The following is a 19,991-nucleotide window of genomic DNA, read 5'->3' as shown; positions in this document are numbered from 1 at the left end:
CGTTCTCCCCGCGTCTCACAAATCTATGAACTCCTCGGCCATTATGACACCACAAAAAAAGCTGTGATGTTTTGATTGATAAAGCGAAGGAACATAGCTGTGTCATCTTTCTTTGTCGGCGAATTGTCTCAACGGGGTGGTCTCTTTCATGGAAAATATGGCACCCCAGTTCTCTCTCCCTCTCTCTCTCCATAGTGAAGAGGATCCTCCATTGTTGTGCCTTGAGTGGATTAGTTGATTGAATAAGTGCAGAAAATTTGGTACGAGCGCATGGACGACTTGAATTATCAGTACCGACGTCGGGTGGTCGTTGACCGATTAAAAGTCAAACAACTAAAGCAAAATGGAATTGCAGATCATCTGAGTACCGTCGAAGAAAGCCTACCGGTTCCCGTTTTCCTATGTTGAAAGAGAGGGCACAGAAAAGCCTTCTCAACTCCTTGTTTACCAGTGTAGCATTCCAAGCAGCCATGTCTTTTTATATGCAACCAACCAAGAACCGCACGGACGCTCACTCCGTGTTCTTCTCCCCGCCTTCTCTTCTCTCTCGCATCGTCGCCTCCCTTCCTCGACCCATGTCACTCGGCTCCGCTCCTGCGGCTCCACCTCGTCACGTGTCGCCGGTACGGAACGCCTTCCATCGGCGGCGACCCCGCTCTCCTCTCGCTCCCCTCATCACTCGCCCCCGCGCCGCTACCCCCTTCAAGAAAGCCGTTGCCGCCGCTGGAGTACATGCCGACGGTAGCGCTGCTGCTTCTTCTTCTCCTCCTGCTGCTGTTATATCCACCAGAAACCACCTCTCCAACCTCGAGCGCCTCCTACAGAAGAAGCAAGCGCCTCCCCCGCCCCACCTAGTCGAGGAAGAACCGGAACCCCGCCGCCACTCGCCCTCTTCGTCAATACACCAGACCCGCGGCCGCCTCCTCAATGTCCTCAACCTCTCCTCTGCTGCCTTCCTCAACTCCTCTGACAAGAAGACCGAAGAGATGTCCCCGCGCAGCCTCACCCGCCTTCACCGGCTGCTCTCCGACTCCACCCGCCCCTCCCCTCGCGGCACCATCGGCCCACGTTGGCGCCAGTACCACGGCGCCGCCAACTGGGACGGCCTTCTCGAACCCCTCAACGTCCACCTCCGCCGGGAGCTTGTTCGATATGGTGAGCTCGTCCAGGCCACCTACCATGCCTTCCACTCCAACCTTATCGCCGCCCCGCCAGACCGCCCACGCCCCGTCGTCCTCCCTGACTGGTCCTACCGCGTTACTCGCAACCTGTTCGCAACCGCCTCCGTGGAGCTCCCCTCGTGGGTTCAAACCGTCGCCCCGTGGATGATGGCCGCCCAACGCACCAGCTGGATCGGCTACGTCGCTGTCTGTGACAACGAGCGGGAGATACAGCGGATGGGGCGCCGCGACATCGTCATCGCCCTTCGCGGCACCTCCACCTGCCTGGAGTGGGCTGAGAACCTCCGCACCGGGCTTGTCCCGGTCGATGACGACGGCGAGGACGTCACGGACCCGCAAGGGGACGTGCCGAAGGTTGAATGCGGGTTCCGGAGCCTCTACAAGACAGCTGGCCCCGACATGCCGAGCCTGTCGTCGTCAGTGGTGGCGGAGGTGAGGAAGCTGACCGAGAAGTACGCAGGGGAGGAGATAAGCATCACGGTAGTGGGCCACAGCCTGGGCGCGGCGCTGGCGGTGCTGATCGCGGACGAGCTGGCGGCGCGCGCGCCTCCGCACGTGCCGACGGCGGTGTTCTCCTTCGGCAGCCCGCGCGTGGGGAACCAGGCGTTCGCGGCCCGGGTGGAACGGCGGGGGGTGAAGGTGCTGCGGGTGGTGAACGCACGCGACCTGGTGACGCACGTGCCGATGGTGCTGCCGTCGCGCACCGGCGGGTACGCGCACGTGGGGCGGGAGCTCCTGGTGGACTGCCGCATGTCCCCCTACCTGCGGCCGGACGCCGACCCCGCCTGCTGCCACGACCTGGAGGCCTATCTCCACCTGGTGGACGGCTTCATGGCCACCAACAGCCCTTTCCGCTCGGACGCCAAGCGCGGCCTCGCCCGCCTGCTCACCCAACAGAGCTCCAACTTGAAGAAGCTGTACGTGAGCAAGGCCCGAGCCATTCAGGTGCAGCCCACCCCGGGCTTTCCCCGGCGCCACTGCGGTCACACGTTACCTTCAACTCTGTCTATAGAAAACCTGGAAGTACAATGATCGACAACTATATATATCCGAACCATTAATTGTACCATACAAACAGTTCCAATTCTTTTGACTAGCGACGGTGATTTCTGCATTCACCTGATAATAACATTGTCCGATGGGATTACCTGTTCATGTACAAGCTTGCTTAACAATGCAATTTCAAATTCCCAACTAGATATTTGAAGGGGATTATTATCATTACATAGACCGATAACTATTGAACATCTGGAGACGGTTGTTCCTCCAGGGCATAGCGTCGAACACTTGGAGGGCAGAGCGGACGTCCGCAACTGCGGAGGCGGGCCTGCAGAAGATATGGTGGGCCGTCTCAATGAAAGCTAGTATTTTACTGACACGCAACGGTTTATTTTACTCGACCCTGGTACCAAACCGGTCCAAAACGAGAGAAGATTAGGCTTGTTAATTGTCGGCCCGGTTCGACCCAAGTACATGTAGCTTCTCTGACCATTAAATCTTGACTCAATCGATCGGTTTCGACCTAAAAATTGAGAACCGGATTCTTGACCGGTTTAATTAACCGATTCGACGGGATCCCAAAGATGACGTCACTCAACTTTATGTAACACACGACGGGGAACAATTTAATATGGGCCTATAAACCTGTCTTAGTTGGGCCTATTGGCCCACGAAAAGGTACTCAAAACCCTCTCCTCGCACGCGCTCGCTGTCTTCGTCCGTTGGGAATGGCGCACGCCCGTTGCTGCCGATCCGCCGCCTTCCGCCGCCTCCTCGGTTCGCAGCCACCGTCTTCGCGCGATGGCGTCACCAACCCGCTCTTGTTCGCAGCACAGGGCCTTCGCTACCGCAAGCTTGAGGTCATCCTCACCACGGTACGGCCCCAGGTCTTTATTCGATGAAGCCTAAATCTCTTCCTTCTCTTCTCTCACTCTGTGTGCGCGTTCGTGCGTGTTTCTTGGGGTCATCAGACGATCGACAAGTTGGGGAAACGGGGGGAGACGGTGAAGGTGGCGCCGGGGCATTTCCGCAACCACCTGATGCCCAAGTTGCTCGCGGTCCCCAACATCGAGAAGTACGCCTTCCTCATGCGGGAGCAACGCGAGGTTGGGACCCTTCTTACCCTGCAGTTCTGGCAGGATGTTAATTACTTTTGATTGCTAGATCAGTGCAATTATATGCTCAGCAATTTCCTGATGTGGGAGTGGAAAGAGGTCGGGGAGGAACTTCTTAGTTTACTTGTAGTATCCGGGTTGGGCGTGTCGTAAGCGTAAGATCACAAATGTTGTTTGAGTTTATCGCCATGGTTTCTTCCTTTTGCGGTCTTAGCCGATGTCAGGCTTTTTGAATCTGACACATTAAGTTTGCCTGTTTGTATCTTTGTAAGTCCTTCCATTAAGATCATGTGATTTTGTGTTTTCCTGTAAATTACAGTGTATTCTGGTTTTGAATTGTTGCCTTGTCTCCATCTTCACGCAAACCTGTCACCAAGAAAATAAGAATGCAACTGACCCTGTTAGATTTCTCTTGTATGCTACATTGTTTATAATAGCTTTACCAACGAGGAGTGGAAGCTGCAAAAGAAGCTCCTATGATCAAGGAAGATAAAGGGCAAGACGAGACATCTGGGAGGTCTCTTGATGATTCTGGAGGGGTGAGTTGTGAGATGTTCTCTTACTTTTCCCTTCTGTACATTAAAATTTTAAAATGTCAATGTTTAGCACTATGTTATATTGTATTACGTTACTTGATTCTATCATCTCTTTTATTAATTATTTGCCTTCACAACTTTCATGAGTCACATTTTGTTTTATTTAATTGGTGAATTAGGTTTGATGAAATTATTATGAAGAATTTTGCTAATGCTTCTGGTATTACATATCATTATGAATTCCTTTTTTTTTGTATGGTTATACTAGTTTTATCAAATGCTTTTTATGTTTTTCTTCATAGTGATCTAATATGCATCAGAGATAGCTTAGGTAGGATAAGATTGATGCCACTGAATTCTATAACTGGCAATGTCTGCCAAAAAAGTTAACGTAAGACAAGGCATCTTTTTAACAATGATATTGTGAAGGCATGCTTCCTGGAATTTGGAAGTGATTTCTTTTCTGTACATGCCTATATGACTTAAATAATTGTACATATAGAGTTAAAGTGTTTGAAGATTTAGATATCCAAGCGGATCATCAAAGTTCTTCATTTATTATATGTGTAGCTACAGTATCTTCCTGGTTTTGAGCTTTTCATTTTTAAGGTGTCTAGTGATCAAAATATATGGTATATTCAGTTACCAAGGTAACATACAAATGAATGTATTCTACTATATTTGTCCACATATTTTCATGTGCAGTTGGCCTATTATTTGCAAATGGTCAAACTTGGATACTAATTTTTAAAGTAGCCATTAAGTGAAATGGGTGCTTATTTGTCACCATGTAGTTAGGATGGTCAAGTTATGAATGTTGCTTATTTCTGATTCGGTTACCTTCTCTTGGTATATGGGTTACATAAGCTTCTGACTACTAACTTTACCCATCTTTGCATATCTTCATGTATTTATTTGCTAGAAGCTTTCTAGTTCTAGATTTTTTTTTACCTTTGAAGTGCCTAATATATTCTTTGTTAACAGGCCATGGTGGATAAAATGAAGGAATATCATGCAGCAGCGAAGCGTCTTGATAATGCTCGCCTTGTGAGTATAATTTGGGAGTAATTTTACTCCATTCTGTGAATTATAAGATGAAGTATGCCATGTTTGTTGTTTAATGTGAGATTCACATGTCATTATCAACTTTTATGGAATATATGCTACTGATTATGATTGCTGTACTTGGCAAGATTTATCCCCATGATATAAATCTTTAAGCATATCGTTATCCATCCTACAGAATTTATGATTCAGCGGTCACTTGAATTGGACTAAATTCTGCATCAAGAACTCTCGGAAAAAAAAAGTCGAAGGAACTTAAGAAGTGTATAAAAATATACTTTATTAGGTAACTTGAGTTAATATCAAGGGTGAGCTGACATTGCAGGCTATCATATAGTGCAAGTCAAAGAAGGATGCAAAGAAACTTTAGACATAACAACTGATCCCATCACTGAAGCAGAGATATCTACTTTACACAACAACAATGAGTCGTAAGCGCCAAACATTTGGGGTCAGATAGAGATGTCTAGTCAAGAGGGAACCTACATGTATCACAATTTATATCAAATATCTCCTGCTTGTAATTCTTACAAGTTGTTCATCTTATACTTGTTTGAGATTTCTCAACCGTGCTTCACTACTTCCTGCCTTGAGATTAAGTTTATTTAAGATTCATGATTCACTGTTTTGTGTTGGTGAATACTTTTGCACACTGTACCCATCTTTGAGTTTATTATAATTTTCTGTAAACATATAAACTCTTGTGTATAATAATCTTGTGATTGGTACTTAATATGGAGAATCCAATATGAGAAATTATTTTTTGCCATAAGATTATTAAATTGCATGGAATTAGGATGAGAAAATAGAAAAATAGGGAGATTTACCATTTTCTTTAAAATTTGATGTGGTAGAAGTTTTTTTGACTATTATTGTGTTGTGTTGTTACTAAATAAGTCAGAAATTTAACAATCTTTCATATGATTCAGCTTAGTCCTTTCAATAGGATTAAATAGGGCTATAACTTGGAAGAATGTGAAGCTTAATCTAATATGCTTTTAAGACACAAAATTTAGAAGTTGGCAATAATACTTGCCCCACTAGGTTAGTAAGATACTGTGGGAAAAAAATATATGTTCAGAGGATTAGTGTATTTGAGATGAGAAAGTGCCATTACCAAAATTAATAATAAAGAAAAGCCATCTATTTTGAAGGTTTAATAAGAGGTGCCAGGACTGAAGATGTCTTGAATCGAAGAAGCTGGTGAACAATATAACCCTCATAATTGGGCCACAGCCTTAGAGTTGAGTTGTGGAGGATGGTTGCATCTGAACCCAAGTTGTTGGGGTCTTTAAAGTTTAAACCCCTTAATTGTCTGAAAACATGAGAAGCTTAGAAATAGGAAATAGGGATAACTTACTTCCATGATTAACAAGCTGGCTTATGTTGCATCATGATAGCAGGTTAAGGTCATATGGAGGGATCCTGCTTACAATATAGTACATCTTTCTGTAGTGCTAGTTTTTTGGAAAATCATGTTGGAATTTCATGGTATCAACTTCTGTCATTACTTATCTTCAGAAAAACATCTGTCACTACGGAAGTCAAACAGATCCTCATAGTAAGTTTTAGTAGGTTCTATTTAGGTGTTTGCTTTTGTGGCAAATGTTAGAATTATTTACCCTGTAGAACCTTGAGTTACCAGAGAGGGGACAGGCCCAGTCATTGTAGTAATATTCTACTGTAGTATCTGTGCTAGATGCTTCCTCAGAATGGCTAATGGCATCGCAAGGAAGCTAGAATCTCATTTCATGTCTATTTGTCTCTGCAGAGTAATTAGTCTGGAAGTAGATTCAAGATTATCTATAACAGAATACAGAATGGTATTATATTTCATATTTGAGCAGCCTATATAAAGATAGTTATAGCCCGTTTCGTAGTCTTTGAACATACAGTTCTTAGTTCCTTTACACAAGTTGTCCTGGAGATGTCACTTTTCTCATGGTTCTTACACGAATTCTTGGATATGCTATGATTGGAAGGACTGTTTTTGTTCAAACCAATAGAAATGAAGTTTCTGCTGAAAATTTACTTGAAAAATTAATGAAGAATATAATATGTATCTTCCTTGCTGGAGTAATTCATGCAAATCTTTGATTTGTATATCTGTATCAAGTTCATCATGTACTTTCGTTTTTCATTCAAAATCCAAATGCAAATCTGTTGCTGGAGATTATTCTTGCCAATGCTATGCAGATTTAGTAAAATGTTTCTGATTATTTATTTGCTTTTTTATGTCTAAATTGTTACACGTGCTATATGATTTTGATCGTAGGTCTTGAGGAGGTATATCAAAATTGACAATGAACTCCGTACACCCGTGACGAAGGATGAAATTGTTGCTGAGGTACAAGTATAATTCACTCTAATGTCCCTATGTTTCTTGTTCATTCACACTTACGTATGTATATGCGTCTGTAGGTATTATTGATATATATAGCTTATATATGCTACTATATCTATTTGCGTAAGAGGATGTATAGGACAAAGTTGACTACTACATCTATTTGGGGTCAATTCAGCCACTAAAGTTGTGTGTCTAATGTGTCTGGAAGCACACTATATTACATGAAAAAAATAAGAAAAACGAAAGAAAGAGGCCATCACCAAAAATTCTCCAATGTATTTCAGAGAAATATGCTCTTTAACTTTTAGTCTGCTTCTGAAAGTTGGTGAAGAACATTATATTTGTGGTTCCCAATCCATTTAGCATATTCCATTTTATAAGACAAAAGCAAGGTCTCGACATTGAAACTCATGTCTTCGATGTTAACATTCTCATGTTTATGTTTCCAAAGAATGACATGCTTTAAGCTTTATAGCTTGTGTCATTTTTTACTGCAAGTTGAAGTATCAGATTTCAGAAAACACGAGATTCTGAATCTAGATGACTCCGATACTTTTATGGAACTCTTTGGAGACAGCTATTTCAGGAACTTGTCAATTTCATATATCCTGTCAAGCATAGAATAGATGGCTTACTGTTTTACTTTTTTTTTTTTTAGTATCGAGAAAAAAATCCAGTAAATTAGCAGAGAAGTTTACGCTCTAACTCATCAGTCTGATGCATTCTCAAATCGTCTCACGTTCAGGTTGCGAGGCAGCTTTGTGTCAACATACATCCTGATAACCTGCGCCTTCCATCCCCACTTGGATCTGCAGGAGAGTATGAAATCCCCCTCCTCCTACCAAGGGAGATACCTCGCCCGGAAGGAAGGGTTCAGTGGACCTTAAATGTCAAGATCCGGAGAAAATGAAAGCTGGCTTTTTAGTTCTGTTAATTTAAAATAATAAATATCTTCAAGAATTTTTTTTAAAAAAATTTACCAAGTCAATTTCATCCAATGTTTTTGTGTTAACATCAACCCATGTAGCTAGAAATTTCTGAGGACCAGCAGGTTTTGCAGTCTTGCGATTATTTTGATGTAACACTAGTCAAGTTAGATGCAGCCCGATGACTTGAGTTAACTCTTTTTTGAGTTGTTGATTAAGATATCTGGAGATGTAATCGATCTTTCTGCATATGCTTTATTGTCTTATTATGATCCATCTATTTCTGTTAACACATGTAGCAGTTAACTGGGTTTTGTTTAGGAGTTTAATGCAGGCTGAAGATTTGTTGGGGTGCCAGAAGAACCGTTCAATTCATATTATGTAGAGAGCCAATGGGATTTACTTGGGAGATATCGAAATGATGAATGGAAAGGGCATAAAAAGGGGAATCAAACGGCCCCAAACTATCGTTTCTACAGTGCATAAAAAAAAAAGGGGACGGTGGGACTTCAAATCTCATTCTTCCTGAACAGGTGAGAGTGCATCTGCTTACTTGGTTGTAGCTAATGTGTAGCGAATAGCATAACATTAGGAATTTTCTCAATAAAAGTATTTTTATTTCATCAAATATTATGTCTGATGATGCTCATATATGAATTGGTGAATATGAGATCTATCACTTATGAGATAATATATTAATTAATTTAAACATCTCAATAAAAATATTAATATATTAACTAATTCGAATTTCTCAGCTTATATAACTTAAAATGGAAGCTGCTTTGTCATCAGCGAGGGGTCAACCTTACCTAATACAAAGTCCCAGAATGGAATTATTCGTATACAACGATGCATCAGAAGGCGAGAGTCGACTGATTTCTCGTTGTTTTTATTTTTTTAGCCTACTTTGTCACACCAGCGGTCAAAATAAGATCGCGGAAGCTTCGACATGGGGTTGGCGTGGGTTCTGCTCCCTCGGTGAGACTAAGAAAGCTGTGTTACGCGGGATTTAAGCTATTTCCTGCTGTTCTAATTTTTTTTCGGCCACTTCATTGGGTTGCTGCCCTGAGGTAAGCCTACCTTTGGTCTTCGTAACTGTTTTCAAACCAGCAGGTTCTAAACACCGTCAGTCAAAATACGAATTCGAAGGTTCGCTCTTCGGCGCTGTTTTAACATATTGTGGGCCGGCTTGTCGTTGGCAAGACGCACGGTAAGCACGAGTAAGCGGATAGACGTGTGTTCTGCTCACCACAAGTGAGAACAAGCACACGGAGTTTGGTGGATTTGCCGACGATTTAATTATTTTTGGGATACCTTACCGTCCAAACCGGAGTGCGGTAATTTCACGAAGGTCGTCGAACTGCTTTTGTCGTGTCGATATGTCTGTAAGACGCTGCGATATGTGCTCTCATAATCGATTGATTGGGGTGCCATTTGTTCGCATGAGCGTGCAGCCAATTAGAAGCTGCAATCTTGCTTTATTGGAATGGTATTGGATCCGATCATCGTGTGTGATCACTGTCACTTGTATTTTGGATCCATGATGCTATCGAGACTATCATCTCCACCATTTCTCATCACAACCAACCAAAATCAATCTCTACATGAAGAAGAAGAAACTGTTGTTTATTCCCATTCCATACATAACGTGTTTACTCAACATTTGGATGCCTCAACAAAGAATAGGCACAAAGACAACCACCACGGCCTCAAATTGTCATCACAAATCCATATTACGACAAGCGTCAGATACCGGACTCGCTGCAGCTGACACGGTTCTCCGTCTCTTGGAGCCACTCTTCAAATTTAGCCTCTCGTTCAGATTTGAACTTATCATAGTCGTCCAACACGGTCGACGTGTCAGGAACGTACAAGCTCTCGTCATCCAAAAGTTGGCTTGACAAAGGTAATTCGTCACCATCCGTATCTGTGGTGGCGGGAGTAACCGAGCCGACTGCTTGTGGCGGTGTTACAGATGACAACGGGTTGCCACTCTTGGGGTCTTCCATCATCAAATTTGTCTGGGACCATCTGAGCCCACCCGCTTTCCACTTTGTGGACTTGAAAACAGCTGACAGATAACTGCTGCGACTGCTTCCTTCGCGCGGGGCAGTCATGATGCTGCGACCAGATGTATCCTCCTGACCACCCCAACTTGGGTTGCGGATTACACTATATTAACATGTAGAAACTCTCAGAGTGGAGTACCAGATAAATATTCCTCCATCTAAATCATATCTTATCACCATCTCTATCCAACAGAAAGAAGTGCTACAAGACTTTGGAAAACAAAAAAAGAACTTCCATGTTGCGTTCCATATGTCAAGGCATTCTCCAGGGTAATAATATTGTAAAATTCATACCATCAAAATGAAGCCTGAGGATTCCATGCATGATCAACTTAGCATCCATCAAAATGCTTCACTGCTTAAAGGCTTCAAGGTCACGAGGTGAAGGATTATATGATGGTCCAAAGGATCACTTATATCACCGATTCCAATGGCCTCAAGTTAACCATGGCAGGCAATAAAGATATATTTATACTGAACAATGAAAGAGCTACAAAAAAGCATCTTCCCTGGAATGGTCATTGTTGAATTATGAGGAACATGTCTCTCTCCACAAAAACAGACCACATGTTTTACAGAGTGCAAAGATAAGCAGAGGAGTATGGAAAGGAGGAAGAGAAGAGAGAGGCAAAGGAATGAAGAAGGAGATGGGGTTAAGATATTTGTAATCATTAAAAGAAGGATATATTCATCATTGGATTTCAGTGAAACATTCAAATGTTCAAAAGGAGTACACTAAGAGGGGTACTTTCATCAATCAATTTTCAACCAATATAATAAGAGGGATACTTTCACGAGTTTATCACAACGGGAAAGATGCTATAACTTTGGAAAACATAGGTACAGCATGTAATTTCCATGAAGCAAGGGTTTAAATTGTAATTTTGAAAAACATAGGGTGCAAATGATTTTTGTCCAGACCAGATATTATTGTGCTTCATCCCTACCTCCCCAGTATCTTTATCTATTTTTTTCAAATGAGTTTTACATGTTTGGTCATTCAGTGTAGCTTTCACTCTAAAAATCTACATATCATATGATTGTTATAAAAAAAATATTTTCCTTTTTAAGTATAAATTTCCCTTGAACAAGATTAGTTTACTGTCTCTATTAGGTTGTTTTTTGGTCTTTCCTGTGTGGTTCTTGCCTTAAATCTTTATATATCCATTGCAAATATATTCCTTTATAGTTGAGTCACTTATACGCCAACTAACCCATCGTCATACCAACTACAAAGACACATCAAAATATAAAGAAAAATGAGGAGTTAATATCAAGTTGCAAGTATAAGAAGGTCATGAGTTTCTCTTTTTTTTCTGCTATAACCTAGCTTCTTTAGAGCTCCACCCTTCCTCATTATTCACATAAAAATTAGTTCCATAAAAATAAAAGCTTCTATTTTAGACCTGATTGGAGCAGGGTAAAAGCACCGTAAAGTCTGATACCAGATATTATTACTCCCCCATAAAAAGTTCCACAGAGGAGTTTGGTGCGGGTTCCATTGTCTTCTATGCTGCAGTATTAAGGCAATACTACACATTGACATTATATTTGCAGGTGTAAAGCTACGTGTATTGATCCTCTCCAAGCCCTACATAGGTGGAAAGTTTTATGCAATTGGCTTCCATGTTAAGCTAATACCATAGAAGAATAAAAAAGATCTCTCCTTCTCGGCACGGTGATAATCTACTCTAAGCGGCAATGAAGATCTCAATCTCTGGGTCAATGGAAAAACTAAATCAGCTACTGGGTTGAACCAACTGGTGCCACTAGTGCAGTATTTTGGATAAATAAGATGGAATTAAGACTATTAATCTAATGAACTACTTTAAAGGATAAACCAATACAAGGTGAATTTCAACTGCAGAAAAGATCTGTGAGCAGAGTGTGACAACTACAATTAAATGGTTGGTATTTTATGGCAGCTGGTACTGACTCCATTTTTTTCTATATGTTTAGTCTAGAGTGTCAGCCATTAGGTACTGAAGAAAAATAATTAGTCAACGTAAGGTCATTCAAGAAGATTGTTTAGCATATAATTTAACAGAACTTTCTATTCCTTACTCTGAAAAGATAGTGAAGGAGTCATACCCTCTCTTAGGTTGGGATGCTGACACGATGTGTAGTGATCTATTAATGTCCTTAATCATCTCATCAGCAATAGGAATACCATATTCTGCCATTGACCTGACTGAACAGATAGAATCCTCTATGTCCTCGGTGTGCAGGGTCACTTCATGAATCTTTTCCCCCACCTTGTCCTAAAATAAGAAAGTGATATTTAGTGATTTTTTTTTCCCAAAATGGTTAAAATTCTGAATATCCAAAGAGAACAGAGTTAGTGCAGACAGCAAATTCACATTATTGGAAAACAGAATAAGTTCTACAAGTAACACCTGACGAAAAAGTAAGATGACAATCACATGTTCGTTTGATTTGCTACAAGTAACAACAGGAAAGAAATCACAAGCAGAATAAGTGGTAAGACCAGTCGTCCAAATCAAAAGCAGTAACAAACTATACTATACAATTCGATGATGAAAGAACCAAATGAACGATGAAAACCGAAAGCCCCAATTATCAGTTCCTGCATATATAAGCACTCTTTTTTTATCTCTGATCATCAGCGGACACAATAAGAGTTAGGGATCATAAAACAAGAAATCTCAATGGACAATTCATTGAGATTTCCAGATCTACGAAATACGCCAAAAACTTCCAAACTAGGGTTAGAGGAAATAGAGGAGAAGACGCATACCTTGAGGTTGAGGAGGTAGGGCATGGAGGTCTGGGCGTGCTGCTGGACGAAGAAGAGCCCCACGGAGGGCTCATTGGCTAAGAATTTGATCATGTCGTCCACCCCTTCCTTCACTGCTTGGCCCCCAAAGAAAAGAAACAAAGATCAATCAATCGAAAGAGGAACGTCAAGGAAAAAATCGGAATCGGCGGTGTGTGCGAGAGAGAGAGGAGGATGGCATGATGAATACCGTCCAAGAAGAAGCCATCGAACGTGGAGGATCCATGATGCATCTTGCCGTCGCCGGGGGAGAACGAGCGCTCATCACTGAGTTCGACGGGAGATAACGCGATCTGTATATAGATCTCTCTCCACAGGAAACGAGAGAGAGCGAGAGAGAGAGAGAGAGCGGTGACGGGATTTGGTCGGTGGGATGGGAGGACCGACCGATAGGCGAAAGAGGGGATGAGGGAGAGAGATGGGGGCGAGAGAGCGAAGTTTGTCCTCGCGTGCAGCGATAGCGATCATCCGCGGAAGAAAAGAAAAAGGAAAACGAAGGTAGCGACAAGACAACAGCGCACGGTTGTTTGCAAGCCCCACTGGTCGGGCCCACGCGCTGCCAACTGACTTGGCTCGTTGTCGTTCTTGTAACAGCCTCTCCTCAGAATCATAATTTGTTACGAGGGAAGGAAAAAATAAACAAAGAAGAAATAATGAATTTCTTACGAGAGGCGGATTTTTAAAAAAATATTTTTATTTCAAGTATGTTGTGAGTCATCATGAACAGACTAACATTTTTGAACTGAATATAATATTATCATACTTATTAAACTTATTAATTTATTTTTACAATTTATGATCATATATAAAATATTTTTTTAAAATTTTTTAATCAAATTAAATAAAATTATCTTTAAATAAATTGTAGTTTATTTATTTTAATTTTAAATATTTTTTATATCTTATTAATTAATGGACCAAGTGAAAAAAAATAATGATCATTTAAAATTAGATAAAATATATAATATAATTAATTGAATTCTAAATATTGATATTGACAAAGTGAGCGTAATTATACTAATTATATCTATAGGGTTCAAGATTTGGCACACAATTTCATTTCCTACATAAAATTCCTGCCTCCGTTGCATCATGTTGATGGTTCGGTTCAAATTATTTTGATTCGGTCTAGAATCGATCAACAATTCGAAACCAAAAAATTAAGATAAAAAAAAAAGATCAACGATTCAAAAAAGTTAAAACATAGATAGAATTCATGATGAGGAAGTAGTTAGGACTTAGAACTCAGACTAATGACTATGGATTCAAGTCTTAGTACAACCGTTTAGTTTTTATCAACGAAAATCGATAATTCCAACTATCGGAAAAAACCACCTGAAACTAGTTTGGTTTCAATTCCATTTTCATCGAAACCAGAATCGCCGGTTCGAAACCATCCGTGTTTGGTTTCAATTCCATTTTCATTGAAACCAGAATCGCCGGTTCGAAACCATCCGTGATCAGGTACACCTGTTGATAATGGTACTACTAGTTTTGCACTTTTCGGTATAATTAGAGAGCCGAGTCGATGAGATCAAATACTACCAAGAAAAAGTATTGTGGCATCACCCTCGACCAAATATTCTTGCAAATATAAACAATAGCCTTTAAACATACATACTAATGAGAAACGCGTTTAAGTAACGCTTTGATTTAGACATGAACCCAACACAGTTTTATAGATTACATGAATACAAGTTCAAAACATGTGCCCAACCTACTTACTAATAGACTGTAACTAAAGACTGAAAAAGATTTGAGTGACGACACGAGTACTCATACCTGATATGTATTAATAAAGTCCGATGCAACAAAGCAAGAAGAAATTACAGAATTAACGCCTAAATTATCCTCAAACCAAACACCAAATAAACCAAAGTGCAAGATGGAAACTAGGGGAGCATTTAGAAACATTTCCTGTGGACGATAGCAGGACCAGACTCCTCGTATTCTGCCTTAGAGATCCACATCTGCGATGATGGCCGAACATCTTATTAAATTTTACCAATTATAATAGAAATACCATGAAAAAAAATTATAGATTAGTTTGGTATCTTATTACCTGCTGGAATGTGCTCAACGAGGCCAAAATAGACCCACCTATCCAAACACTATATTTCCTCTCGGGTGGAGCCACAACCTTTATCTTCATACTGCTAGGAGCTAATGCAGTGATTTCCTTGCTCATACGGTCAGCAATACCAGGGAACATGGTTGACCCACCACTCAGCACTATGTTCCCGTACAAATCTCTCCTGATATCAACATCACACTTCATGATGGAATTGTAGGTGGTCTCATGGATACCTGCCGTTTCCATACCAATGAGAGAAGGTTGGAAGAGCACTTCCGGGCATCTGAAGCGCTCTGCCCCGATGGTGATGACCTGGCCATCAGGTAGTTCATAACTCTTTTCAACCGCTGAGCTAGTCCTAGCCGCCTCGAGTTCTTGCTCATAGTCAAGTGCCACGTAAGCAAGTTTCTCCTTGATGTCACGAACAATTTCACGCTCAGCACTGGTTGTGAAGGAGTATCCTCTTTCTGTCAGAATCTTCATAAGGGAATCTGTCAGGTCTCTTCCAGCAAGGTCAAGACGCAGGATCGCATGAGGAAGTGCATATCCCTCATAGATTGGGACAGTGTGACTAACCCCATCACCGGAATCCAACACAATACCTGAGCAGATGAGAACAAGTGGATTAGTTTTCAAGTGCATCTCCTTGCATAATCACATTCTATAACAGGGACACAGTTGCAAATTATGTACTTTGCATGCTTGGTGCTAATATCCAAATAATTGAACTGTTACTCTGATGATTGCTAACATTTATCCTTCTTAAAGGTGGACTAAACAATAAATACTTCGAGAAGATTAAAACTGAATGCAGCTATGGGTCAAAGTATAATAGAAGAACCACGGGATTCTGACAATTATAGAGGAAAAGGAAGAATTTAGATAACAGCAATTTATCAGAGAATTTTGGACGCCACGTAAACAATCAAATATTATGTTCCAATAACAGAGAAGACAACCAAAATAAAACAACAAGACAGATAAGGATATTCAAAAATAGTAATTGCTTAGACATCAAGGTAAATATGATTAGCCTTTCTAGGGGAGGACACAAAAGGTAAAGGTAGTAACTAAAATCCATATCACTACTAGCAAGAATTCGTATAGATGTTTGATAACTGTAGACATCCTCATACATATTTTAGATGATCATCTTGCTATATACTTTATAGGGCTTGTTGTCATTGTTGTTCTTGTTTTTGTATACCCCCATATGCTTTCCATGCTGATGCTTTACCTATACTTGCCTACATAATGGAAGGAAACAAAACCTGATGATGTATGCATGTTAAACACAAGTTTCTAGAATATGTAACTTAGAATAAAGCCATGAGATCAAAAGATAATAGTCAGCATCCAAGACAAGTGCAAAAATACCTGTGGTACGTCCACTAGCATAAAGGGAGAGGACAGCCTGGATAGCAACATACATGGCAGGAACATCAAAAGTCTCAAACATGATCTGTGTCATCTTTTCCCTGTTCGCTTTGGGATTAAGTGGCGCTTCTGTGAGAAGAATTGGATGTTCTTCTGGTGCCACACGAAGCTCATTGTAGAAGGTATGATGCCAGATCTTCTCCATGTCATCCCAATTGCTAACAATTCCATGTTCAATAGGGTACTTCAGAGTCAGGATACCTCGCTTGGACTGAGCCTCATCACCTACATATGCATCTTTCTGTCCCATTCCAACCATCACACCAGTATGTCGAGGTCGACCAACAATGCTTGGGAAAACAGCCCTGGGAGCATCATCTCCAGCAAAACCAGCCTATTGCAAGTAATAGAAGATACCATAGTGAAACATTAATGAATCATTACATATGACTTTCCACAAGCAACAACCAAGTATCACAACGAAAATATATGTTACCTTCACCATTCCTGTCCCATTATCGCAGACAAGAGGCTGGATGTCCTCAGCATCAGCCATTGCTTATGCTAACCTGTCAAAGGCATTTAGTGAGAAACTACAAGATTATCACTCGAATAATTAAGATCGAGCTATATGATCCAAAGCGAGTTGGCAGTGAAGGTCAGAACTAATGACAATCTATTTAAATGCAGCAGTAAATGAAAGAATATAAGACAATTCTCTGAAAATTTTGGATGAGGAAAAACATTTATATGTAGTTGAATTGAATATAACAAAGGGAAGACTCATGAATTTGTATAACCTTATGATGAAAGTTATTATATACTTAAAACAGTACCAATTTTCTCATGTAGAAAAGAGCTCTGATGCTCTGTCACTGGCATGACCAAAATAAATTGTCATAGGAAACCAGATCAGCTTCATTGTTCAAGAATAGCTAAAGGAAAAAAAGTTGCAATACAAGGAAAGGGAAAAAATGTAAAGATTCCAGAGATGAAAGATAGAAATATCATGTATGTTGAGTTTGAGAGTTATCCATCATCTTCGAGATCACAAAATTATAACTTCCATAACCAATGAACGCATGGATAGTAATGAATTGCATACATGATAGTTTCTTATTCCTTCCTAAAGTTCATATAATAAGTTGTAGTTCCTTCTCGTTTAGGATAGACTTCGTGAAACATGTGTTTCCATTCAATTCCACCGAAGGAGACATCACTATTTAATTTAAGAGACAATATATCCATTTTTTGAAATGATTGTGTCAGCTCATAATAAAAGAATTTTTTTCATCGATTAAGGTTCAAATAAATCCAAAAAAAGGAAATCCCTCAGCACTAACATAAGTTATAAATTCAGCATGTCCATCTCCGTGGTTACTGTGGAACAAAAGAAGAAAAATGAAGAACAAAAAAGAATCCCTAAATGATCCCACTACGAAATGAACAACACCGATCGGCGTAAGTAACATGAAATCTTTGCTTCCTAACCAATTCCTGATCTAACCCCCAAACAAAAACAACTCAAATAGTGACCCCAGTTATTGTAGACTCTTTCGGAATACACTCCTTTATTTGAAACAGTGCATTTGTTCGAGTTCTAACAAACAGGATCATCATTTCCTACAACATCACTCCCAGTTCCACCGATCCGGCGATCCATCAGACTCCATATACCGCAATTTTTTTTTCTGGTTCTTTTGCAATCTCTAGAGCCCTTCTTCTACCAACAAATCAACTACGCGACTCAGAAGAAGACTTCGAACAGTCTCCACCAAGTTTCATGATGCTTCCATTTCTCGTTTATCACACCCACAGGCGATCTTTGCTCGATCGCCCAACACCGTCCAACTTAGAAGAGAAAAACGAGAAAGGGTCCGGCAACAACCAAGGCGAAATCATCCCGCGATCGGAGAAGAATAGGGAGGGGTTTTTTTACCTTTCGCGACGAAGAAGCAAGAAGATCGAGGAACCCTTCCTCCTCTGGCCTCGCTCTCGAACCACCACCAAGAGCAGAAACCCGAGGAATCAGCGAGGGCGCAGTGATGGTGGGGTTGGTTATAAGGACAATGAAAACTAGCACGAGTGTAGGTGGCGATCGGTGGTCCGGGATCACCTGTTTCTTTTTAGCCACCAGAGACGAAGGTAAAAGCATGAGTCTGTGTGGGACCCATTTGAATCCTCAATGGCACAGCATGCTTAGGAGTTTGGTGGCTCGATCGAGACGGAAGAGCCCGACGCCAGCGACAAATCAGAACTCATGAGACCGGTGGGTGGGGATCCTCTCCAAATCGACTTGTACTTGGCACCCATCTCCAGTTGGATCCACGTGACGTACCGGCAGCAAAACCACGAGTCGCATGTGGGACCCATTAATAGACCCAATGGCAGAGACCTCTTACGAGTCCGGTGGCTCCATCGAGACGGAAGATCCCGAATCCCGCAAGAGAACAGAACACCGGTGACCGCGGTCTTACCGTGGGTGGGTAGGGATCCTCTCCAACTAGGCTTGTACTTTGCACCGGACGGTGGGCCCATATCCGCCGTCCACTTCTGTCCTCGCGGTCAGTGATGGGCGGTCGGATCCCCGTTGGATCCACGCAGCACTGGCGAGGCCTTTTTGAATTGTCTTGCGAGGAACACCAGAAAACAACAAGAAGGTGCATCGCTTTTTCGTTTGGTGTCGTCAGTTATCATGGTTTTCTTCGTGCGGAAGGAAGTCGGGGGGGGGGGTTTGGGCGGTGCGGATGACCGAAAGGAGGAGACGGCCGCCCAGTTTTGATTCCATCCGTTTCTCTCTCCTCCTCGTGTTTTTTGGGGGAAGGGAAGGGAAAGGAGAAAGGGGGGATCCCCTGCAATCCTACCTCTAAGGAAGAGACGCGACTGACGACATCTTGACCGTTCGCTGACGGTGGGCGGCGAACCGACGAGAAGGATCGGTTGATGGTTTGAACGAGTCACGGCGGCTCGTGTCGCTCTAATGGGACCCACAAAAAGATTAAAAAGAAATCGGGGATTTAATTATGGCAAAAATTCCGTCATTTTTGCTTTGTATGTATTTTATCGCTATAATAAGTGATGTATGTTTTTTTCCCCTCTCATTCGATCTAAAAACTTAAACGCATAGATGATACATAAAATAATACTGTACATCTCATGTACAGTAAGTATTAATTGGATTCTCAGTTAATTAAAAATAATGATTATATAATTTATCCACTTATGCTTCGAGTAAGGATTTGAACATATCATAGCATAATGTTACTTGATAAATAGCATCGGATGCTTCAAATTTTCTTCTTCTTTTTTTTTTTATCATGATCGAACTCATATAAAGGTTCCATTGATCTGAGTTGAATTAATTTGGATCGGACTCGATCGATTGACTCGGTTTCGTTATCGATTTTGATTAAAAAAAAATACACTCATCAAAATAAGTATTTATCATGGGGATAAAGCTTGCAAGTAAAACAATCATTATTTAACATATATTTTATAGGCTAAA

At 41.3% G+C, this 19,991-nt stretch overlaps 4 protein-coding genes across 4 annotated transcripts; 2 read left to right on the top strand and 2 right to left on the bottom strand.

The window, feature by feature from the left end:
- Positions 1-285: 285 nt before the first annotated feature.
- On the top strand, positions 286-2,877 carry LOC135610706 (phospholipase A1-Ibeta2, chloroplastic-like). The gene has a single exon (XM_065105535.1). It carries the CDS (start codon positions 402-404, stop codon positions 2,211-2,213), a length of 1,812 nt encoding a protein of 603 aa, XP_064961607.1. The 5' UTR covers positions 286-401; the 3' UTR covers positions 2,214-2,877.
- A 6-nt stretch (positions 2,878-2,883) lies between these two features.
- On the top strand, positions 2,884-8,435 carry LOC103997739 (uncharacterized). The gene is made up of 6 exons (XM_009419089.3): positions 2,884-3,055; positions 3,152-3,286; positions 3,733-3,834; positions 4,816-4,878; positions 7,172-7,243; positions 7,989-8,435. The coding sequence occupies exons 1-6, from the start codon at positions 2,909-2,911 to the stop codon at positions 8,151-8,153; spliced, it is 684 nt and encodes a 227-aa protein (XP_009417364.2). The 5' UTR covers positions 2,884-2,908; the 3' UTR covers positions 8,154-8,435.
- A 1,339-nt stretch (positions 8,436-9,774) lies between these two features.
- Positions 9,775-13,496, bottom strand: LOC135610705 (uncharacterized). Its single transcript, XM_065105534.1, has 4 exons — positions 13,226-13,496; positions 12,997-13,109; positions 12,330-12,499; positions 9,775-10,341 (listed from the first exon to the last, which is right to left on the bottom strand). Exons 1-4 carry the CDS (start codon positions 13,266-13,268, stop codon positions 9,915-9,917), a joined length of 753 nt encoding a protein of 250 aa, XP_064961606.1. The 5' UTR covers positions 13,269-13,496; the 3' UTR covers positions 9,775-9,914.
- Positions 13,497-14,656: 1,160 nt separating this feature from the next.
- On the bottom strand, positions 14,657-18,563 carry LOC103997927 (actin-2). Its single transcript, XM_009419306.3, has 5 exons — positions 18,426-18,563; positions 16,983-17,055; positions 16,487-16,880; positions 15,098-15,711; positions 14,657-15,005 (listed from the first exon to the last, which is right to left on the bottom strand). Exons 2-5 carry the CDS (start codon positions 17,040-17,042, stop codon positions 14,940-14,942), a joined length of 1,134 nt encoding a protein of 377 aa, XP_009417581.1. The 5' UTR covers positions 17,043-17,055; positions 18,426-18,563; the 3' UTR covers positions 14,657-14,939.
- Positions 18,564-19,991: the final 1,428 nt, after the last annotated feature.

This window comes from Musa acuminata, chromosome BXJ2-4, assembly GCF_036884655.1.
Source record: "Musa acuminata AAA Group cultivar baxijiao chromosome BXJ2-4, Cavendish_Baxijiao_AAA, whole genome shotgun sequence".
Taxonomy (NCBI): domain Eukaryota; kingdom Viridiplantae; phylum Streptophyta; class Magnoliopsida; order Zingiberales; family Musaceae; genus Musa; species Musa acuminata.
Note: the sequence above shows the minus strand (reverse complement) of the source record. Positions and strands in the feature narration are given on the sequence as shown.